We start from the raw sequence: 25,203 nt of genomic DNA on the forward strand, positions 1-25,203 counted from the left end.
ATAATTTTTCTAGGAAGAGAAATTAATCAAGATTTTTGTGATTTATTTGGAAAGAAAATTAATTATGGTTTGCTTACATTTTTTAGTATATGAGTTGTTATGATTTTTTTTTTGGTTAATCTATTAATGACACAACAGAGTCTATTAATTTAATACATTTTCAAATTATACGAGGTATCTCCTTTTTGAAGAAATTATTAATTAAAATAAGTATAATAAATTATATATAACTTCAACTTTGGGTCCTCAATTTAGTTAGTAGTTTTAATAGATTAATTGGTTATACATTGACAATTTTTATCTCTTATTTTAATAATAAATGTTATAAAATTATTAAATTTTTATAGACTAACTAATGGATTTATTTAATTTTTTTAAATATTTGTAAAACTATTCAATCATATCATTATTAATTATGTTTTAAATTTTTTTGACTTAACCAAAAAATTTTAATAGATATAAATAAATTATAGTATTGTACTTTTCATACAAAATAAATATAGCTGATTTGAGAAAAATAATAGTACTTCATTAAAAATAATCAGTAAATATATCATAGCATATTTTAAATATAAAATTGAACAAAAAAGAAAAATAAAAAAATGTCAATTTAAAATTCTTGTATATCACATAGATCTCTCTCAATTAGTTAGAAAAAAAATTAACTATAATTTTTTTTTTTTGTAAATTTTTAACTATGAATTAATCGTGAATTTCTTTGTAATTTGTTTTCGGAAGGAAAAATAATTATGAATTTTTTTAATAATTTTTATGAGAATGGAGACTAATTATTTATTTTCAAAAAAAATGAATGAATGAGACTTTATTAACTCAGCTCATTTAAGAACCTTCAAAAACAATTTTAAAAGTAACTCATTTATGCAAATAAAAAATCGGATCTTTCAAGTCAAACGATTGAACTTTTAACAAAAAATATTTATTTGATTTTTGGGAGTATGAAGTTTAGATCTTATAATTGAATTATGTAAATTTGAACAAAATAATAGTATAAAATTATATTAAAAATTATTCAAATTTATACAAATCAAAATTAAGAATTAAAATTCTTATAGACAAATACTACTTTAGTTTGTTGAGAAAGGAGCTATTTTTCAGCTTTTTAATTTAAATACCAAAAAAAAAAAAAGTATAGCAAGAAAAATGAAAATATTGAATTTTTTTTTTTTAGAAGGTGGCATTTTTTTCATTTTTTGAAAAATAGAAAAAAGGTTTCAAGGAAAAAAGAAACCTTTGATTGATGTAACTTCTGGGAAAAAATTGAGAAAGCAAATGGACATGCTTTTGAGGGGATAGGATTTTGTAGTTTCTACTTTCTGGTTTCTAGTTTCACTTTCTAGACGTTCTCCCTGTTTCTCATTTTCCCAAGCTATAAATTTCGTAAATTTCGAAAGCTCAGTGAAATCCTGCGGCGATTCATGAAACCCAATGAATCAAATCAAATGAATCCCTGCAAATCCAACAGTGACGCTGCAACCCAGAAAACCACGTTGTCCTTTCCTCCCCTGCCTTCTCTTTACCACGGTGTCCATTCAATTTTACTGTTTACTGTGCCTTTCGCATGTTGCGAATCTGCCACTGCACTTGAATAGCACAGAGCACCGCAAAAAACGCAGACCCAGAAGTAGAAACCCTAAAACCCATCACCTCTTCTTCTTATTCTCCTTCAATGGGCACCGCCAGCCCACCACCTCCTCCTGCCGAAGATGCTTGGGTTAATACTTACCAAAACTTGCTTCCTCAGTGGCAATCCTTCGCCTCTTCCCACCGTGTATGTTTTCTCTTTACTCCTCTCTCTGGCGACTTTTGTAGCGTTCGTATCGCCCGACTTCTTCCTCTTACTGGAGTTCGATTTCTGTTTTCCGTAATTGTTGTGGAAATTAGGACTGGGTTTTTGCTTTTACTTTATTTGTGTTTGGGGAACGCTTCTGTTTTGATTTCAAGTTCAATTTTTTACTGAAATGTTGGTCACCTGGGTTTTGTTGTCAAAGCCCCGTTTGGTTTCTGGGAAATAATAGGACCAAAAAAACAGATGTTTTCAATTAAGCCCTGTTTGCTTAATTTTTTTTGGCTGTGTTATTCAGATAGATACTTTCGTTTTGCTTTATTAACTGATATCTTGTTATTGGAATTTCATGATCTCCCATATTTGATCATTAGATTTTTATTTGGTTGCCGAAAAGGAGAGCAGATTGTTTATTTTTAATTGGTAGGGATTTGCGAGAACCAATATGGAGAACTGAATTTAGCACGATAGGCTGTAGGACGGCATGGTTTTTTCCTTTTTTTTTCGTATTCATTCTTTCAAAATGTGAATTGTTCTGCTGTTGTGTTTCACCTTATTTATATTACATGATTTGCATTTTCTTCAAAATTTTGAATTGTTTTGTTGCTGAATTTCACATTTTTTTTTTCAGTTCCTGTTATTTGTTTGCTGAAAAAATTAAGAAAAAAAAAGTGAGTTGAACATTGCAAATTTTTTATTTTTTTTTCCTGTCTGGTTTGGTTTTATTGTTTCAAACACTTTTGATTTCTTCTCTGCCAATAATAAAGTTGTATTAGGCTTAAGTGAGTTGCGTTTTTATTTTTCCATTTAAAATTCTACTGGCTTATAAATAATGGGATTTTCTAAATGTCTAATATTATTTTGTTTTCCTATCTTAGTTGATGAATGGATACTTTGAATGGATAGATAGGTAGTTTTATTTTATTTTATTTTTTTCAAAAGCTTTAGGATGTGTGTCCTTATGAATGGGATGTTACTCCAAAAAATCGCGAATCCTTCTGTTTACATATGTAAATTTTATCTGGGTATTTGTGCATATTTTTCATCCCCATTTGAAATTTATACATTGTTTATTCCTTAATTAATTTTGTTTTGTTTCTAAATTTGTTCTGCAGTCAATAATTCCAATCTCAATTTCTAGAGTTAATCAGTTTGATGCCGCAAGATTGGACATTGAAATGTCTGCCATGTTGAAAGAACAGTTGGTTAAGGTTTTCTCTTTGATGAAGGTATCAATCTTGTAATTCATTGGAGGAATCAGAAATTTTTAACTATGATTAGAGTTACACAGTGGAACTGCTTTATGTGAAATTTAATTTAATTTTTTTTTTCTTTTTATTGGTATTAGCCAGGATTGTTATTTCAATATGAACCTGAACTTGATGCTTTCCTTGAGTTCCTCATTTGGCGTTTCTCAATATGGGTGGACAAACCTACTCCAGGAAATGCCCTTATGAATCTGCGTTACAGGGATGAGCGAGCTGTGGAAACTGGAGGAAAAGGTAGGGAGATGTGGCTGTGCCATACTTATGTTGCTGTCTCCCCAAGCTTGTTTTAGATTACCATGCTTACATCATCTCTAGTACTTTGACTTGATACGCTGTCTTCTTGAAACCGGACTGTGGTTCTCTTGCAAATTTCTCTTATTTATTACTTTATTTGGTTTTGTCCCCACAAGCTTGGGACATTGTTTCCCTCATTAGTTACCAAGCCAAAAGAATGTCCAAATTGGATCTGTGCAATTGTTAATCTTTTCATTCCTAAACCAACTTTCCAATGCTTGGGCAATACAATTGTTAAAGCTTGATATACATTGTTGGCCAATAACCTAACAATTTAAGCTTTTAGGTAAAGTGGTAATCTAACATGGTATCAAAGCTGGTTACCAGGAGGTCCTGAGTTCTAGTCGTGTTGTCCGCGTTTATTATGTGGTATTTAAAAAATTATTATATTCCCTATAATGGGTGATATTATCGTGTCTTTATCTCTCCACGTGTTGTTGGGCTGCACGTGCGAGGGAGTGTTTATGCTTGATATAAATTGTTGGCTCACAACCTAATAGCTTAAGTTTTTAGGTAAAGTGGTAATCTAACAACAATGTATGATTTTATGGGAATAAAATGCTTACACAACAAACTCTGTGATTTGTGAAGGTGAAGGGGCTATATGCTCACATATTAGCAATGATTGTATTTTCTGATGGTAACATGATAACCGAATTGATGAGTATATTTGGATATTGGTTTGTTTCCTCTGTTGTCAGGCTTGGAGTAGATAAAGATAGTTTAATTTTTTATTGGCTATCTTCAAATGCCTATGTTTAATTTGGCTATGGTTGAAGTCAATAATCCTTTTCCTCTTTCTTGTTGTACAAGATTGAGTCCATTTATGATTTTGATCATAATTTTGCTTATGAACCTTTTGTAATAGCTTGAATAATTGTTGAAAATAGATTCTTCTTGTAATTTTTTTAACCCATGTTTGATATTCTTAAAGGGCCATTTGAGAATATTAATTCCAGATTTTATACTGCTATGCTATGGTACTTAAGATTTGTTGTTGTTGTTACATCTTAGAAATGATGCTGCTGGGCGGTTAACATATGGAACGTATATTTTTCTTTTCATTTTTTATAAAATTGAAGTAAGAGTCCCCAAAAAAACACCCAAAAAAAAGTCTCAAAGGCAGGTGCGCAAAATGTTTATGTCCTGTTCTGATCCCAAGGATAGCCCCGCTGGGTAGTTCACTTATGGATCATTTTTTTCTTTTTCTTTTTTCTTATTTTATTTTATTTTTCTTAAATGGAAGAGTCCCAAAAGTTACTACCCAAATGAAAAGTCCCTAAAGCAGGTTCCCAAAATGTTTATGGCCAATTTTCTTTTATAAGAAAAAATTATATAACAGAGACCCAAAAAGCACAAGAGGGGGAGAAAAAAATGCTCTCCAGAGAGCAAAAGGAAATAACCAGCAAAAAATTACAATACACTGCCTGCCAATCGTTAACAACATTGGGCAGTGGGAAACCCCTAAAAGACCTGAAGGAATGGGCCCAGAAAGAGCCAAGGACACTGCTTTATCTTGCAGCAGCCAAGGAGAGATTATGCAATCCTCAAGTATTTTTGCATTTCACTTGATCCATAAGAATGGCAACGATTCATTCTACATATATTCACTTCCCATGCCTCCTCCCCCAGAAGCTGTGTGGCCCTTTTTTCCTCCCTCTCTTTCTGATATTCAACTATGTCATCTAGTCGGGTGCTTCTTCAGATATTCTAATTTTTTACTTTATCTTATTTATGTTATCTTCGATACAGTGAGGACAGGTTTGGAAGGACCCGGACTAACTATTGCTCAGAAGATTTGGTATTGTTTTGGCACTGTTGGCGGGCAGTATATCTGGGCTCGTTTGCAGTCTTTCTCTGCTTTTCGTAGATGGGGTGATTCAGAGCAGGTACTGCTTTTGTCAGCATGCTTACACATTTTTTTTTTAATTTTATTTTTGGGTGGGCAAGGTCAGAGTGGTTGAAGAAGAGACTGATTTTGCTTTAACATATTCCTCAGAGCTCATTGGCGCGCCGAGCATGGATCTTGATACAGCGTCTAGAAGGGTTGTATAAAGCAGCTTCATTTACCAACCTGGTGATATTTCTGCATACGGGAATGTATGTGTTTGACCATCAGACTATCCCCTTCACTTTTTCTTAAATCTGTTCTATCTGAAATTAACCATGACCAATCATTTGAATAGAGCTCCAAAATCAGATTATGCATATAAGTTAAACTAAACTCTAGAATGCCTCGTCTGTCTGAGTAGTTTTAGTTAGAGGCTTAGGGTAGATAAGCACATTCAACTGAATACAAGAGAACTGTCACACAACAACTTGACATATGGTATGCCGCTTGTGGGTTCTTTAAGCATAGTTATTATTATTATTATTATTATTTTATTTTTTTATACATTTTGAAATAGCCAAGGGCATCGCCAAAGGATGCCCATGATCTCAAAATCAGGATTGCAGAAGAAAGTACTGACATGGATGTCATTGAGTTTGCTGGGGCCTAGGTTTATTGTAGCAAAATGAATGTGTTAGGGCACTATATATTGAGTTTTCCTGATTGTTTTAATGGTCTGCTTCTAGTTGAATTGAATATTTTCCACACTTTGATGTTGAAACATGACATTTTTTTTTTTTTTCATTTTTCAATACTACAGACTTGTTGAAAAAGGTTTGTAATATTTCAAAAAGACAGGATTGTGGGAAAAGCATCATTTAATGGATGATGGTGATACATTCATTATCAAGAGATAAAAGAAAATATGAGTGCCCTCTGAAAAAAGAAAAAAAAACACATGGGCATACATAAACACAAAAAAAAGATTACATTAAGCAGCTCTCCAATCATAAGAAGTACCTTCTAAAAACACCATAAGAACTTGCCCACAAAAATGGTAGAAATACCACTATATCCTAGAGAAAAACAAACAATTTTTCATAAAATCATCTTCTTCTTCCCTCTCTAAATGCATTCAGTTCTTATAAGACCTTCGCAATGGGCATACCTGCACATCTACAGGAACGCGAAACAAATTGCTCCAAAGCCTAGCAACTTCACAATGAAAAAAGAGATGTGAATTAGTCTCCTATGAGGATTTACGCATTATAGACATGTTTGGACTGCAAACTTCCTCCACACCTCCAATAGATTGTTCGTATTAATCACTGTTAAGGATCAAAGTCCTGATTAAAGCTTTATTTTTGGAAGGAACCTTTGCTTCCCGAATAGTTTGTCTAGAGAATAGAGAGAATAGTGCCAGAGTAGTTGTTCAATAAATGCATCAAAAAATATTTTCAAGGACCTCCACTAGATAAACTAACTCCTCTGCTTCCCTATCATTGAAATTTTAGCCCAAGAAATGGAACTCCCTGTTCAAAGAACAAGAAAGAAGAAGCAGAGGCATTGTAAGGGTGACCCTGTGAGGCATTGGGGAAAAAAAAACGAAAAAAGAAGCAATCCCAGCCCAACTTTCTACCCAAGTGCCTAGCATATGCAGTTTTTTTAAGTGAAAGGGAAAATTAAGCGAAAAACTTGAGATATGAAATTCTAAGGGTTTTCTTGTGTAGAAAAAATAGCTCTTTTGACATCCTTGCCATTCAAATGAAGATTTAAAGATCATACTTACTCCTTAATTCCGTCCCATAAGGAGTGGGTTCCAATTGGATTCTTTTAACCATTTACCTATTGGAAGAGTGCTTTGACACCAAATTTCCAAGACCTAGATCTCTCTTTGCATAGGCTGTTGAGCAATCTCCCAACTAAGGTGCCCCTCTTCTCATCCTTGTAATCATTTTTTGTTCAATGAAGAAACAAAGTGATGTAGGACAGTATTAGAATTCAGTAATAAGAGAGAGAATTGAGAGAATTAAAAGAAGAAGAAGAGGAGAGGAGGAAGGGAGGGAGAGATGGTTCTCTATCATTCCCCCCAGATTGAAAGAAACTCTGATCCATAGAGTGGACTACAAATATGACTAGCAAGTTAGGAGCACTATCACAAACATCATCCTTGGCAAGCCATGTAGTATTTGACTCGGGATGACCTCTCCACCGAACCAAGTAGCGACAAAATCCATTGCGAGGAGACATTACAAACCCATCATCCAAGATAGACTGATAGAGTCCATTGCTTCTTGTGGTTGAGAAATAGAGGGAGGCCAAGGAGTTGCTGAACCTGCTTGAGCACCAGTTGGCAAACCAAGAGGCTAAAAAATGCCTCTGTAAGGTGTCAAATCCTATACATTAAAAACTAGACTAATGGTCACATGAGTAGGTAAATCAAGTAAATATGCATTAGGTCCAAGTTTCTTAAGGCTGAGGAAAGGGCAAATGGCACGGGCATATGGAGCTTTTTAAATGAATTTCTTGGGTAGTTTCAGGTCTTATGCAAACCATGACACTATCACCTATATTAAACTCTCTAGCTTTACAATGCATATTTGCAGCAAGTTTATAATCCATATTACTCATAGCAATCTTTTGCATAACCTTAGTATGCAACTCATGAATGTGATGAACAAAAGATTCAACATACTCAGAAATATGGGCATCTAGTGGCAATGGAACAAGTCAATGGGTGCACGGGGTTTGTAATCAAATCCACACTCAAAAGACTCTTACCTCATGAACATTGACTCACTCTAAAATGAGCAGCGCAAACGCTATCCCAAGTATAGGAGTTCTGTCGCGTAATAATTAGCCCGAAAGGTCAGATCGTCTCCTCAGGGAATGTAGATTAATTTCAAACTTGCGTTAAAACAACAAGGATAAAATAAAAATCATTTACTAAACACAGTTCAGATTCATATTCTTGGGTTTTTGAGAGTTTGTAACGAAATTAAAACAAAGCAAAACCTAAACTAAGAACATAACATGCAAAAACAATAAAATAACTATAATGAAATTAAACAAGCCAAACAACTATGCCAACCTAATGTAACCATTATAATTCATTCAATGACTCATTCAACCATTCAAATAAACAATAACAAAATTAAACGAGCAAAATAATCAACCCTTTAAGCATTCAAATAATAAACTAAGAATGAAGACTTCATTAATCTAATAAAAACATTCAACAATTAAATAAACTTAACCCAACAATGTCTTAAACAAATATAAATCCAACAATAGTTTAAATAAAAATAAACTAAACTCAACAATGGCTTAAATAAAAATAAACTCAAACAGTAGCTTAAACAAAAATAACTAAACTCAGCAATGGCTTAAATAAAAATAAACTCAAACCAATAATAAGTTCCAACAAGATATTAAAATGACATTGAAGTAAAACAAAACAATTAAATAAAGAAACAAGGGAGAGGAGGAGAGAGAGAGAGAGAGAGAGAGAGAGAGAGAGAGAGAGAGAGATAGAGAGATAGAGAGAGAGTGGCCGAATGCTCTTTGTGGTCTGCGCACACAACAGCAAAAGCTGCTGTGTTTCCTCCTTTCTTCACGGCCAAGAAGCTCTTTCCCCCTTTAGCTTTGCAGCTGCTTCTCCTTTTTCTTCTTTCCCAAACCCTATTCTCTTCCTTGTTGCTCCCCAGCCCCTATGGGCTCTAGCTATCTTTATGCTCCTAGCAGATTTCTTTTTATATCCACCAGCTCATGGCTACCCTCTTCTCTTTTAATTGCTGCGCACAGGCTCTAGCTATCTTTATATCTCCAGCCCCTACGGGCTCTAGCTATCTTTTTGCTCCTAGCAGATTTCTTTTTATATCCACCAGCTCATGGCTACCCTCTTCTCTTTTAATTGCTGTACACACAGCCCCTCAAAAGTGAACCCTACGGCCTTCCTTTACTTTGTGTTGCCCGAGGCCCATTCTCCTTGAATGCAGTGCACGGCCTAATGCATGGTCCATGCAAACTCAATTTTTCTCTTTACGCACAGCCCCCTTTTCCTTATTTCTTCCTCCCTAAAAGTAACCTAATTCCCCTCAAAAGCTGCTGCCTTCATGCATGAAATTTGGCCCCTGTGCACGGCCCAGCCTATCCGTTCTTTACTACACATGGGCCCTAATAAGTAATAACAGCTTATGGATTGCATGGCCCATGCATTTTATTAAATGCTGCCTCACGTATGAAGTTTAGCCTAGCCCTCTTGTTATGCGCACGGCCTGCTTGGTTTGTAGGGCCCATGGTCCATGCATGCATGTCTGTCCTTCAACAAATAAATGCCCTTTGAGGTAGCATTTCAAGTATTAGAGATCACACCGGAATATCCTTGATCCACACAGCTAGGGCAATACCTTCATCCCTACATGTGAAACTAAAATTTGTTTTAGGAGATCAATTGATCACTATAAATTCAACAATTAAATGCACAACTTAGATTCATGCCTCTTAATCATTTTTCCATCTAAAACCAATATTTATAAAATTAAACAATTAATAAAATATTAGTTTTAGATGTACTAAACATGCAATATTCTAGCTCGATCAAACATGTTCATAGGATTATTATAAACAAACTCAACAATAGGTAACACCACGTTCTAGTTGCCCTATTTTTATCCCACAACACAACACACCTAAGTAGGTCACTATGACTACGATTCACAACCCTCAGTCTGACTATCATTTTGGGGGTGGCAAATGGAAGAAAATAACAAGTGAGTGTGAGTCCCACTTATTTTCCAAAGTGTCTTCCAAAATAAATAGAGAACTCAATATCCTTATCAAATGCTATGGAGGTTGGCAAACCATGCAATTTGACGACCTCTCAAAAGAACAATTGAGCTATTGAGATGCATCAGGAGTCTTATAACATGGGATGAAATGTGTCATCTTGGAGAATCCGTCAAGAACAAAAAATATGAAATCATGTCTCCGGGCTGATTTGGGGAGTCCAAGAACAAAATCCGTACTTAGGTCTCTCTGAGGTATGTGTGGCAATGGCAGAGGGGCATAAAGGGTAGTGTTGCGTTTCTTAGACTTGTCTAATTGATAGGCACAATGCGGAGGCAGTATCCTAGCAACATTTGTCTTTAAGGAAGGCCAATAAAGCCTCTCCTCAACTAAGGCAATGGTTTATCCCTCCCTAATTTACTAGATACCCTTTCAACGTGCAATTGTCAAACTATAAGATCTCTAAAAGAAGTACAAGGAATGCATAATTTGCTAACTCTAAAGAGGTGTCCTTCATGGATGATTAAATCTACAACATCTTTATGGTGATCCTCACTCACCTTCTGAAAGACAAGCTCAAAATTTGTACAAGTAGAGTACTCATCTTTTAGATGATCAAACCCAATGATATCAGCTCTCAAGATATGGACAATAAGTGCTACCCTATGAAGGCCATTAGCCACTTTACTCTCAACACTAGAATGATGCTTAAGAACAAAGGTGTACTCATTGAGGAAATTTACCCAACTAGCATGCTTCACATTCTACTTCTTTTGGGAGCTCAAATAGGGCAAAGCAAGGTGTTCGGAAAAAGAGTACAAACTCTTGGGGTAACAAGTAGTATCTCTAATGTTGGAGGGATCTAATTGCATCATAAGACTCCTTACCATATATGCTTTGTTTGGCATCTGAGAGTTTTTCACTAAAAAATTCTATAGGATGTCCTTTCTGACTCTAGACCCCACCTATGCCTACCCAGAGGCATCACAAGCCACCTCAAAAACTCTGCTAGAGTTTGGATGCCTCAGTACAAATGCTTCAGTCATTTTCTGTTTGACCTATCTAAAAGCTCTAGTAGCTTATGGGGTCCAATGAAACTCTCCTTTCTTCAAAGATTTGGTAATAGGAGCCATGATGCCACCAAAATGCCCTATGAATCACCTATAGAAATTAGTGAGGCCATTGAAATTATGAACCTTAGTAATAGTCCAAAGCTCAGACTATTTTCTAATGGTTCTAATCTTCTTTGGATGAGTAGCAATTCCTTGTGCAGAGATAAAAAAACCAAGAAAGAGCACACTAGACTGTAAGAAGTTGCATTTTTTTAGGTTAGCAAACAACTTCACTTCCTTCAAGGTGACAAAAACCTCATGTAGATGTACCAACTACTTCTCCCTAATTTTACTGTAGACCATTATATCATTGAAGTAGACCACTAGGAACTTCTCAATGAATGGCGGCAGAACATATATCATAACCCCTATATAAGTGCTGGTGGCATTGGAGAGTCCAAAGGCACCAACTAAAGCTAGCTAGCATGTCAACCATATCCTCTAGTCTAGGGATAGGTAACTTGATGGTGATTTTTTTGAGGGCTCTACTATCCACACACATCCTCCAAGATCCATTCTTTTTTGGAATTAGAAGAACTGGTGCAGCACATGGACTAAGGCTATGCCTCACAAAGCCCTTATCTAGGAGTTCTCCTACCTACCTATTCAATCTACCTCGCTCTTTAGGGTTCATCGTATGATGTAGCAAGTTAGGTAATTGGGAATTCGGAACGAGATCTATGGCATGTTGAATGTCTCACATAGGTGCCAGCTCACTAGGTAACTTGTTGGGCATAACATTAGAGAACTCAACTAGCAACTCTCCTACCTTAGGTGGGTGCTCACATGAAAACTCTCGATTCTCAGAAGGAACCTCTCAAGTGATGACTACTGAAATGTACCTGTTTTCTAAGCTGTCTTGCTTAAAAGTCCTATGATCAAACAAGTGAATGCATCTTTGAATTGGGACTTGAAGGGCTATCTTGCTCCTTAAATTTAGGATCCTTGGGAGTGGGCTTGGTAGGGGTCAAGATGACATTTTTATCTTTGTGCCTCAACACACAAGTGTTTTCCCTACCTTGATTGGTTACAACTTACATCATGATCAAATAACTATGGTCGCTATAACAGGACATGGGCCACATCCATCTGGAGTACATCACAATAGACCCTATCCTTATGATTCCCCATTTGGATGGGTACATGACACCTCTTAGTAACTGGCAGATTGTCCTTTTTACCTAATTCACTTTAAAAGGATGAGGGTGTGGCTCTCCTTTAAGGTTCAATCTTCCTAGAGCAGCTTTGGAGATCACATTCGTGCTAGTTGCTACTATTTCCACAAATAACTCTCTTACATGTCCTATCCCCACAACGAATGAAAGTGTGGAAAATAGGAGTCTGTTTCCACTTTTCACTTACCATGGTAGTGGATAAGACACACCTAACCACACTAACATGGCGGTCATCCTCCTCAAAATCATCAACAAACTCACCCTCATCTTCATCTACAACTTGATCGTCATTCCTCATAATAAGGAAGATCATCAATTTCATGCTCTAAAGCTAAGGTTTGTTGAGGACAACAAGCAACAATATGACCTCGTGTGGCAATGATGAGTGACACTGCACAAAATAAGCTACTAGCCTGAGGAATACTAGGTCCACTAGAGCGAAGAACATGATGTGACTCTATTTGCTCCATAGAACTTTCTCTAGGGGTAGATTGAAGGATGATAGACCCAGACTGAGGAAAGGATTTGTGATGACGAGACTCACTCACCTGAGATGAAGACCTACGGGAGTTCTTGAGGTACTTTTTGATGGCAAGAGCTTTTTGATAAGCTGCCTTTAAAGACTTTGGTGAGAACAGTTCAACCTCTCACTGAGCATCTTTCTTAAAACCATTCAAAAACCCAACCACAGTGCGAGGGGTGGCCTCAACAATATCACTCCTTAGCATCAACTCCTAAAATTAATCAATGTAGTTGGCTACAATAGTGGTTTGTTTATGGTTCAAAAGGATATTAGACAACTGGTCCTTTAAGGAAGGAGGGATGTACTTTTCTTTCCATCGTTGACTTGTCACTTCCCACCGAGTAATAGAAGGTTTACTCAACCGTTTTAGGGTTTGTTGCATAGTTTTCCAAACTTATTTGCTGGTCCTACAAATTTCATCTTGGCAAACTGAACTTTGTCCTCACCCCGTATATGGTACTAGTTAAAGAAGTCCTCCATCTCTGCTACCCAGTCTAAAAAGGTGCTTGGGTCTAATTCTCCATCATAGGTACGCACATCTTCCTTGACCCTTTTTGTAGCATCTCCATAGTTCTCCAAACCTTGCCTAAGGGAATGTGGAGCATGCCTAGGGTTAGGTTGGCACTCAACATCATTAAACTCCTCAAAGTTACCTTCCTCAAACCTAGACTCTAGATTGACTCGAGGTTGAAGGGGCTGAACTGGTGTATCGATCTGTTTTGTAGCCTAACTCATGTTCTTAGGTGCTAGAGGAACTCCTGGGGTAGGAAGAATACCCTGGGCTGTCCCTACTGAATATGGTGACTCATTAAGGTGCCTAACTGATGGTTCTGTCTTCTACAACAGGGTATTTACAGCTGACTCCTGAAGAGTGGGTGTCTAATTGGACAAACAAGGATTGAGTATCATCTGGTGCAAGTTCAGTGGGAATGGTTTCAATGTTTTTGTTGGTAACCATTGGTAATGCAAAAACCTTGACTATAAGTGATATGAATCCTAGAATTACTACAATGCACACATGAAGCTATCGAACATAATGCATATGAATTGACCTGGACTCACATGACATGGAAACAAGGAATGAGCTAGGTATGGGTATGAACAAGGATTCAAATGATGAATAAACTTGAGGAATTTAAAAGACAAATGGCAGATTATTATTATTATTATTAATGGTAACAACTAACAAGAAACTTGGAATTATGTAATCATAAATTTTCCCTAATAATATAAATATTAGTCAAGAAAATGTGAGAATTTGGTTACCTCTTGAAAGTTTTTGAGCACAAATTTAGTTGAACATCAAATTCTCAAGGTGAGTAAAGCAATTTTTCGACTCCCTATTCTTGGATCCTCAATTCAAACAGCAGCTGGGGTTCAATCTGATTGCTGGTAGGCCTTCAAAGCTCAGAATTTTGCTTTGATGACCCAAGAGTAAGCTGACCTGATCCTTAGAAATGTGAAGCAAATTAGATAATTCAGGTTCCAGTAAAAAAAAAGCTTCAAAATGTCAGAAGAAAATCCAAATTTTCGCAGCTGAAAGAAGTTTCTTCTGAGTCTGGAGAATACAGAAGGTGTACAGCAACTACCCCAAGCTCGTGGCCAGTGCATGGGCAGCCGGAAATGGGCCTCCGAGGATGCTGTTCCTACTGGTGGTAGATTGAGTGGTGGGGATTCCAGTGATGCTGTTCCTACTGGTGTATGAAGAAAATGCAGTAAATGGGAGATTCAGAGAGGCAGTTAGTTGGGGTTACTTCAGGTGGCGCATGGGGCCACTCCCCTTGTGGGATGGAGGTGAAATTTCAGGGAGCGGGTTTTGGTGGTGTCTGATTTATGAAGATGCTGTGATTTGCTTCGTGGAAACTAGGGTTTCATGACTGTAATTTTCAGAAAAATTGAACGGTGTTTGAAATTTCTGCAATTTCTGACTTTGAATAGTTGCGTGGTGACTGTGTTTTGCTCTGATGCCAGTTTGATGTTGGGCAGTATAAGAATCAGAGAAGAGAGAGAATTGAGAGAATTAAGAAAGAAGAAGAAGAACTGCACATCATGTGATTTGCTTTGTGGAAATTAGAGGAAGAGAGATGGAAACTGCAATCTGTTCAAAAAATGACTGCACATCAACTCGCATGTCCAGCACTTAAACCACTATTGCAACTAACACATATTTACAAAAATTACCCAACTAAACACATAATTACAAAATACTAAAGAAGGTTACTGAAAAATACAAAGAGATCCTCATACACTATTTCCTAAACCACCTTAAACATATGCCTAAAATATGTGTGCCGAATGGCAGCCTCTGGGATGTAGATGGTCCTCCATCACAAATTAAATAAGAAACGATGTTAATGTCTCCGAGTTCACATTTAGTATATAATATCATTTCAAGAGAATGTGTTGGAGCAGTAAATGCTGATAGACGATTCAAATGGTTGGCTTCAGATTTTATTTTATTTTTATCAGTAAAGAGAAATTTATATTGGCAAGGCACCAAGGGGATGCCAATCTGTGGTACAAAACATCAACACTCTGTAGAGTGTTGCAAACATCAAGTATTACATTATGTTTATTAACAATTTGCCCACTAAGCCAGCTGGAAACAACAGCAATCCACAGCTCTTTGCAAGTCTGAAGTAGAGTAGTCTTAGTTCTTTCTTTCCAAGCACACCAAAAGATGGCCAGTGGCATGGGGTTCAAAGCCTTTTGCTTCTCCTTGGTGGCTCTGATGCCTTTCCAACTCCAAATCTTCCCTCTAACTGAATTTGCTGTAACCCACTGCTGGCCAGTTAAGGATAGAACCAAATTCCACAAGTTCCTTGTCCAGGGCAAGTGGAGAAGAATGTGGTTGACTGAGTATCTCTTGTCCTCATCTAGGCTGTAATTCTCTCTTATCTCTTTCTTAATAAATTTATTTTCTATAAAAAACATGTAATTTTGTAAAAATAATTGAATAATTGACAATGTTGAAATGTCATTGATGTCCTCTAATGATAGAATAATGGCCACTCATAAGAATGGACATGAAGCATGTCCATCCTTCATTTTACATGTTTTAATGAAATTCTACTTTTATATATTTATTTTTTGAGAAAAAGTGGACTAGCATATTTCAAGTTTTAGAGATTTTGTAGTAATCAATTGAAAGAAATGTTTGAGTAGAAATTTGGCATATGTTGGTACTTAAATTGTATTGATTATGGAACGGGGTAGCGATTAGTGTCTACAAGAAGTTTTGTTTTGAAAAAAAAAAAACAGGGTGTCCCCAAGCTAGAAGGTTCCCCACTTTGCGAGGGCAGGGAGAGGGTAGTCACAGTGTATGCAACCTTACCCTGTTTTTATACAGAGAGGTTGTTTCCCTGGATGCGAACCAGTGACTGACCAATGTAATGTTTTATTATTATTATTATTATTATTATTATTATTATTATTTATTTATTTATTTTTTTTTCAATTTTTTTTTTTGGAAGTTTTAGCATGACGTGGGATTGGTGGGAATGAGATCTCCCCTTTATAACCGTATTTCTTTTAGCATTGCTTTATTTTGCATCTGTGGTTGTGATGCAGGTATAGGAATCTTATTGAGAGAGCTCTAAGAGCAAGGCTTGTTTATGGAAGCCCTAACATGAACCGTGCTGTTAGCTTTGAGTACATGAATCGCCAGCTAGTGTGGAATGAATTCTCGGTAACTGCTCTTCCTTTGTTATATAATTTGACATTCCAATCCTGGTAAATTTTTTAATAAAGAATTTGTATTGAATATAGATTTTAATAAATAAGTAGACAACAATAATTTCAAGTGGAAGCTCTAAACCTTGATTGGTAAATCAAACAGGGAAATGCTTAAACAATACAATTTTTTAACCTTTGGAGTCTAGTTAAAATTGAACTAACCTCAAACTAAGCTAAATTCAATTCAAATAGGTTCCAAATGGATTACATTTATTATATGTAATATACATTAAATATCATACATACTACTTAAGAATAAATCCCTAAATAAATATCTAAATATCTATATATGTGTGAGCTCACATGTATTAGAACATATTCTGAGGGCAACAACAACAACGACGACCATTCCTTAAGTCCCACAATGTAAGGTTGGCCAGATAAATCCTCTTCAGCCATTTTGCATGACCTGCGGTAATATCCTCTGAAAGGTGGACTGCTGGCAAATCCTTATTTACTATCTCTGTCCAAGTTATTCTAGGTCTACCTTGCCCTTTATACTACCATCAACTCCATCCATTTGAAAATATGTGGATTTCTCATCCTTATTTTTTGTCCCTTGTACGGGAATCTTGGAGTAATTCTTTGTGTGAGTGGTGGGAGGGTGTTTAGTTAGTGAAGAGGTTGAAAAGTTTAAAGTTAGCCTTAAAGGTAAGGGGCAGGGATTTTTTTGTGATGTGTGGATTAGGAAGTCTAATATTTTAGCAGAAATTGAGGAGATTGATCATGTGGAAGAGATGGGTAATATTTCATAGGATCTAATTCATAGGAGATTTTCTCTTAAGAATGACTTTTGAGGTTTTGTTAATGAGGGAGGAGATGAGTTGGAGACAAAAGTTAGGTTCTGATGGGCTAAGGAAGGGGATGGCAATACTAGAGTCTTTCATAGGATAGCTAATGGTGGGAAAAAGAGGAATCTGATTAAAAATTGGAGGTGGAATTGGGTGTTGTGGTTATGGATCAAAGTGTTATTGTGGAGGAGATTATGAGGTTTTTGAGAAACCCCTTTAAAGGAATAATGCTAGTTGTCCTATGATTGAGGGGTTGAATTTGATGTCTCAGTTCTAGTGAGTTGTCTACTTTTGTCGGATAGATATTTTGAGGGTGGTGGTGTTTGGCATGGATAGGGAGAAGTCTCCTGGGACAGATGTGTTTAACATAGCTTTTTTTTTGTTTTTGTTTCCCTGAGTTATTGGGAGGTGGTTAAAAGTGATTTGATGAAGGTGTTTCATGAGTTTCATACTAATGGCGGGATTCCCATAAGTATGAACTCAACCTTTATCATTTTAGTCCCAAAGAAAAAGAGTTCTGCTAAGGTTAGTGACTTCTGTCCCATTAGTTTGATTATGAGTGTTTATAAGATTAAGGTGGTGATGGGGGAAATCATTTCTAGGCTTCTAGTTCTCGTTTCTCAGGTTTGTTGTGGGGTAGATATGTTTTGGTTGCTCTTCTTGTGGCGAATGAGGTAGTGGAGGATGGTAGGAGGAGTAAGAAGAAAAGTTTACTTTTTTAGTTGGATTTTGAGAAAGCTCCATGATAGGATTAGTTGGATTTTATTTTATTTTATTTTGTGTATAGGGTGTTTGAGAGGAAGGGTTTTGGGGCTAAGTGGCGTTGTTGGATTCAAGGTTGTCTTTCTTCAGCTTCTTTTTCTTTGATTATTAATGGTCAGCCTAGGTCCTGATTTAATGCTACTGGTGGTGTGAGACCAGGGGCTCCATTTTCCCCCATTCTTTTTGAATTAGTAGCTTATATGTTGAGTATGGTGTTTGATAGGGTCGTAGATAGGAGATTTATACAAGATATTTTTGTAGGTAGGGGGATGATGTGGTTGTTTCTCATTTCCACTTTGCTAATGATACCATTTTGTCAGACTATTTTACAGGTTTTTGAGTTTGTCTCTGATCTAAAGATTAATTTACCCAAGTGTATCTAGGTGTGATTTAGCTACAATTGATCTGAATACAGAGGTGACTTCCAGGTTTGCTACTCTTGTAGGCTGTGGGATCCAGCAGTGGCCCTAGGTAATCCTAGAGCTGAGGGGTTTTGGGATCCAGTGATTGCTAAAGTCTTGAAGCTCCTTGATGGGTGGAAGGGTATGTCTTTTTTTCTTTCTTTTAGATAATAAAAGAAGGTATATTAGATCAAGAGAGAGAAGTTACAAACTAAGGGGACAAGAAGTACATCCGAAAAAAATTAAAAAATAAAAGCATAAAAATCAAAAAAGAAAAGAAAGAAAAATATGGCATAATACAAAAAAAAAAAAAAAACAGAACAATTAACTGAGGAAACCCCTTTTCAATCCCCTCCCATCGTAATTCACTGAGCACTTCAGATTTGCTAGCTCCCTTTGACCCTTCTTCGCTTTGAACTTACCCCCAATAAAACACACTTCCATTCCTCCAGCATCACTCATATTCAAATCTAATTTTTTTTATCCAATATTTCTTGTGCTTTTAAATCCTGCCTAGAAATCACCTACTCTGGTGTAGGTAAAATACCATTCCTGCACTGCATTTTGTTATCCAACCCCTTATTATCAATCCTTGCATCCTTCCAACAGTGTTGGATGAACATGTGAAAAGTCCCCAAGATATCACAGGATTCAGAAACATATCCATATTGTTCTCAAATCTCATCTTACAGCAAACCCCTATCACACTCAACCTTACTAATGTCATCACTGTCATTATCTGAAAAATCTCTCCATTTACCTCACTTTCTTTGCTAATTCCATTACTTCTAAATCCTTCATCTTAGCAAGTGCATCTCCCACGATACTCAAATCACCTGCAGAATCTCTCCTTAAAATTGTTGGCCTTAGCTCACCAGAATGCTCTCTCTTTGCTTCATATACTTTCCTCATATCTGCACCCATAAGGGCACCTTACGACGAGCATACACCTTGGAGCCCTTAAATTTTTCGGATTTAAGACCGGAAGCATCCTATTTAGATTTTTCGGATGTAAGACCGGAAGCATCAGATTTTGTACCCAAACCAACTTTTTTTCTATTCCTCCTGGATATGCCAGCCTCTAACTCTTCTGCAAAACCAAAATCAACAACTGAGCTGATGTTTTTGTTAATATCATCATTTTCTTTCGGAATGGTTTTAAAAACCAAGCTAAAGTCGTCCTGATAACAGACTGAATGTTTATCCATTCTAACTTTGTCTTGTATGACTGAGGAGAGGACTTGGGCTTCGTTAACAACAGTCTGAATGCCCTTGTCCCCCTTTTCTGGATTCTTTGAATTTTGGCAAGGGGAATGAACCTTTCAACTAATGTAGTAACCATTCCAATTAAGAAACCCCCTCTTTAATCCCTTGCCATCATAATTCACTGAAGACTACAAATTAGCTAATTCATGTTTGCCTTTCTTCACCTTCCTGGTGCCATCATACAAACGAATTTCATTTCCTCCTGGACTTGACATTTGACAACTATTACTGATCTTATCCAAAAGTTATTGATCTGCTACATCCTTCCCATCCGTTTTCTTCAAAGGAAAAGGCTATGCCCCCTTCCTGCTCTTTTCCCAGACCAACTTCCTCAAAAAGAGGAATTCCCTCCAACCCCTCCTCCACTGGAGATGGAGGAACATACAATAGGTCCCCAAGAAAATCCGATGACTTAGGCGAATACCTTGCTGTTCCCGAATTTCGTCCAGTGACATGCTTTCATACCATGCAAACTCACTCGCAGCATCACTTTCATTTATAATTACTAGTCACAACAATGCCTTATCTTTTTCATCATTTCTCGTAGACATGACAAAGTGGATTGAATTGGATAATTTGTGATATATTAGGTGGATGATGGGATAGGAAAGTAGCAATCCATGTTTGATCCATTTAAATGATGGATGAATATAATTAGGATCAATCAAATAATACATGGCTTAGGGCACACGCTGTGTGTGAATTGAGTGGCTTTCAAACTTCCTATTTTCTAGTTTCAAAAATGACTATATTTGTATTTTTACTATTACATCTTTGTTGCTTTTTTGTTTGATTTAAAAAAAAAAAAGGTCCATTTTGGGATTACAAAAGACGAGAGCAATAAAAGGAGTATCCCTTTTTATTCAGTTGATAATTTCTTAGGTGGGAGTGTTGATTCTCAATCTTGGATAGGAGACACGTGGCAACTCCTTAGGACATGTCCATCTCGTGTGCACACGTGTCCTTTCACACGCATATACCCCTCTTTCATCCTTATCAGCTTCCATTCCAGTAGTAAGCTTGGACCTTAAGTTTAATGATTTGATTGAATGGTAAATGGAAGGTTTAGGATTAATGAGTTTTGATATTAATTAGAAAATAAAATTGAAAGAAATTAAAATAATATAGGGAAAATTTGTCCTATAAAGTTAAAAGATTCTTTAAACTGCTAAAATTAAAATTATTTTATTAATTTACTTATAGGTCCATAATTCGTAAATCTTTTTGAATTCAAAATAACCTATAAGATGGAGGATATTTTAGTTAGAATAAAGGAAAATAATAGCTTGAAAGCAATTTTGTGTTCTCTTCATTTTGTAAATGTATAATGCAAGCTAACTGCATTTGCTGTTGGTAAGCGTGCTTCCGCGTGCACTAAATCGAAATGCAGATGGATTGTTTGAAGCCAGACTGATATACATTTAATGTGGGACCTATATGCATTTAATGCAACACCTGCCTGACTTGCTGTCTCCAAGACGAAAGTGCAGATTGGCTGTCTGCTTCTTCTGCATGCATATTGCCCAATTTCTGCAATTAGTTTTCAGACTATCCTAACATGGTAATTTCAAATTTTACAAACACTGCTTTGGTAAAAAAACTCAGAGCTTCATTATTTATGGTTGTCTGATGGCCCACCTAATTCCATCCTTGGCCTAATGATAACATTCTAAAAAACCTTTAGTGCTCACTACTTTGGTAGTCTGAACTTGCAAGTCAAGGAAGCTGTTCACTTAGCAGAAATGCAGTGGTGTTATGAGGGTGATGTTCATTGCATGAGCCGCAATACATGATCCTGACGGTCATGTTTTCAGTCTCCTTAGTTCTCCTTGATATCCTATTTGAAGGAAGGTTCTAAAAACTTTAAATTGTCAAAGGTCCCAAATTGTCCTTACTGTCACCCAAGGGTTTGTATACTTTCCATTCCTTAGTCATGACAAGACAACAGAAATTTTTGAAGTTGAGTGTGGGTTTTTGTTAGGCCAGGTGGGGACTTATGCCTTGGAGAGTGACAAGTAACAACACTTCCCCCTTTATCTAGTCCTGTTGTTAAGATCAATACTTTGTTCGATATGCTCACTCTCCCTCATGATCTTAATGGTAATGTTTTTTGGTTTCCGTCATAGACTCATACTCTTCGATTTGAATAGCCAAAATTCCATTTAAAATCAGGGCTTTTATTTGGTCTGTCATTCTTGACGTGATTTATTCTAATGACTGGCTCCAGGTTAGAGAACTTTGAAAGCTGTGTCACAGGATGTTTGTTTTCTCTGTTTCCAAAGCAGTGAAATGAATGCTCATTTTTTTTACATTGCCATTTTTCTTAGGGCATTTGGGCTATCTTTTTATTGTGTTTGGGTAGTTTTGGGTGTGTCCAATGTCTTTGGAAAGGTTTTTGTTCATAATTATTAGGGTTTTTTTAGCTCTCTTAAAGAAGCAAAAATAGTTTTCAGATGTGCTACTTTTGCTGTTGGGTGCAATATTTAGTTGGGGCGTAATTCTAGAATTTTTAAGTGGAAGAGGATGGATATAAAAATGGTCTGGAGCATGGTTCTTTGATAAATGATGAGGTTGGCTTCTTTATGGTGTTTTGCTTTTGGTTTGTTTCCTAAGTGTTAGATTATTGATGTCCAATGAAATTGGAGAGCCTTGTTATTTTCATTTTTTGTTTTAGAAATTTCTGTGAGGCCTTCTTGTTCTTTGGTGTATTGTGATATCCTTCTTTTTTTGTCTAATATAATTTCGTCTTTTATCTAAAAAAATGCTTGAGCCTTGTGCTAATGCAAGGTTATATGCATAGTGCAATACAAGAAAATAACACAACTTTGGAACAAGTTGTGGAGCATCTTGTTTAGTATTCATAGCATTAAGATTTGAACATACCAAATTACAATATTGAGATGCCATATATGGGGAATAAGTTGTTTAAAAGGATTGGACTACTTAATCAAAGTGAAGATAATTGGTGCAATTAACAGTTAATTTTTGGCCCAATTCTAATATTACTGGTGAGGTTGCCAAGCTGACATATGGCTTTGGGGACTGACTTGCAATGGGAAAACATGATGGACTTTTCCTTATGATACAAATAATTGGACTCTCCATCAACCTGTTTTCTACCCAAGATGTGTTTTGCCACCTAATTAATCAACCAATTTTAGTGAAAGTGAAGAACTGGTAACTTCATTTTATTGAAAAGTAGGGGTTGGTCTCTGTATTCAATAGCTTGGGTTTGGGAGTGCAGTTATGCTTGGGGAAGGTTTTGTTGTTATATAATACTTGCACAGCGATCCCTCTAAAATTTTTTTTACCTCTAAATTCTCAAGCATGATATGCTGGCTATTTGTTGCCTCCTGACCAACACTCCCAATTAATGAGCAAGGGACCCCTCTCCTTAGGAGTTCTCCATAAGGGCCCCTACAACATCCTAGGAGAGGCCCCATTGTCATATTACTCAAGAAAGTGTAGGCTTCATTGTCATATTATTCAAGAAAGTGTAAGTAGAAGCGAGGACCAAAACACATTCACTATGAAACCAAAAATGGGTCTATTTAAGGTTCCCAGTGCTAAAAAATTATTAGGGATACTGCCATTGCAATAATAGTGGCAATTGTTGGACTAAAAACTCTTGTTATTGCATTCTTGATTTATTTTTAACTTTATTTTGTTCTTCTATTGAACCTCCCTGGCGCAGTCGTGGAGGATTATAGTTGCTAGGGCCGCCTCCTCTATGTAGGAAGCGATATTGCCCAATAAAAATGTGTCACATGTCCAGTTGGCCATGCATTTCATGTTTTTCCCCTCTTCTGCTGAATGCGGAGTCCAACTACAAGCGAAGACTGCTGCTCTCCCCTGCCCTTTTCTCTCTCCCATCTGTAATCACCACCCACACCACTCCTCTCATCCATCTCCAACCATGGACGCCGATGGTAGTGATTAATACGTGGCGGAGGATGGAGGTATACTTATCTGATTGCGGTGCCCTGTGTTAGATCCATGCAGTGTTTGATTTTATGTTGATGGTGATGCATTAGGGCTTGGAGAGGTCGATGGTGATGACAGGCGGTTGGATTTGGGAGATGTTGGGGGTGGCCTTGTGGAAAGTGGAAAGACATTATGTTAATCTTAGCAAGGGAAATATCGTCAACTAATGGATTTAATTGATCAAAATTATTGATCTATCCAGCCCAGTAAATTTAAGCAATGGAAAATCATAAAAAAAAAAAATTGTAACTTTCCGTATACCATGAATTTTATGGACCTACTTTCCCAGGTATTTTGTTCCGCTGTACAGCTTATTTACCTAAATTTTCTGTCCTTTTTGTTTATGAATTGTCTTAACTTGGTCACTGTTACAATGATGTGCAGGAGATGCTATTATTGCTCCTACCTCTTCTTAACTCATCATCAATTAAAAATTTGCTGCGCCCCTTCTCAAAAGATAAGTCTTCTAGTTCTACAGAAGATGACAATGGTTGCCCCATTTGCGGGGCAAGTCCAACCATACCATTTGCTGCTCTCCCGTGCCAGCACAGGTACATTAACCAATAATTTGCCTTACTCTTACCTTCAGCAAGCTACTGCTAAATTGGGGTTTGGAATGACGAACATCAGTTTCGAAATCCCAATAACAAAAAAGCTACCAAAGGAAGAAGCATAAAAGATTTTTGTCACCTAGGGAGAACTTATTTTTCATTCCAAGCCCACATAGATTGTCTTTGTCAATCCTTTTTTACCCTAGTTGCCCTGGTCACCTCAAATTTGGGCTCTTTATGCAATTAATATAAAGTCTGGTATTCAAACTGTGATTTATATATTTAGACCCCTGTTCTTAACAAATCTGGACGGCATGGTGAGCCTGTGGATTCCCACTTCCCTTAAGGGTTGCTGAAAGCAAAAATAGGTCAAATTTCATAATATAGAGCCGTTTTCAAAATGAAATTCTCTTAGGCGAGCAATTTATGTTGCTGCAGGTACTGTTACTACTGCCTTAGGACGCGTTGTGCTGCAGCACCATCTTTCCGGTGTTCCAGATGCAGTGAGCCTGTTGTTGCCATGCAGCGGCACACTGATTTAGTCAGCCATACAACTCCCAAACATTGACCTGCGGAAAGGAAATCAGAAGAAAAGCATAGTGACATTACATTTATTGTATTTGTAAAAAAAAAAAAAAAAATGATAGGTGGAAAAAAGAAGAAAAGTTTGAAAGTGCATCACAATTGATTAAAGGATCAAGATTCCTTGTAAAAGCATTTGCTCCCCTTTGTTGTGTTGAGGGGATCTTTAATTCATTCTTTGGCTGCTTCCTCCCACTGTTTTCAGCTGGCTATTTTTCATAAATACACACACACACACACACACACACACACACACACACACACATACATTTAACTTTGGTACTTTAAACTTTTGTCTTTTCCTTTCAGATCAATCTTTTCCTTTACTTTGTCCAC

General features: G+C 36.6%; 1 protein-coding gene across 1 annotated transcript; it reads left to right on the top strand.

Moving 5' to 3' along the window:
- Nucleotides 1-1,253: 1,253 nt before the first annotated feature.
- On the top strand, nucleotides 1,254-25,062 carry LOC131157941 (peroxisome biogenesis protein 2). Its single transcript, XM_058112409.1, has 8 exons — nucleotides 1,254-1,789; nucleotides 2,920-3,033; nucleotides 3,153-3,306; nucleotides 5,119-5,255; nucleotides 5,366-5,466; nucleotides 16,366-16,483; nucleotides 24,119-24,285; nucleotides 24,724-25,062. The coding sequence occupies exons 1-8, from the start codon at nucleotides 1,688-1,690 to the stop codon at nucleotides 24,851-24,853; spliced, it is 1,023 nt and encodes a 340-aa protein (XP_057968392.1). The 5' UTR covers nucleotides 1,254-1,687; the 3' UTR covers nucleotides 24,854-25,062.
- Nucleotides 25,063-25,203: the final 141 nt, after the last annotated feature.

The sequence above is a fragment of the Malania oleifera genome, chromosome 6 (assembly GCF_029873635.1).
Source record: "Malania oleifera isolate guangnan ecotype guangnan chromosome 6, ASM2987363v1, whole genome shotgun sequence".
In the NCBI taxonomy this organism is placed as follows: Eukaryota; Viridiplantae; Streptophyta; class Magnoliopsida; order Santalales; family Ximeniaceae; genus Malania; species Malania oleifera.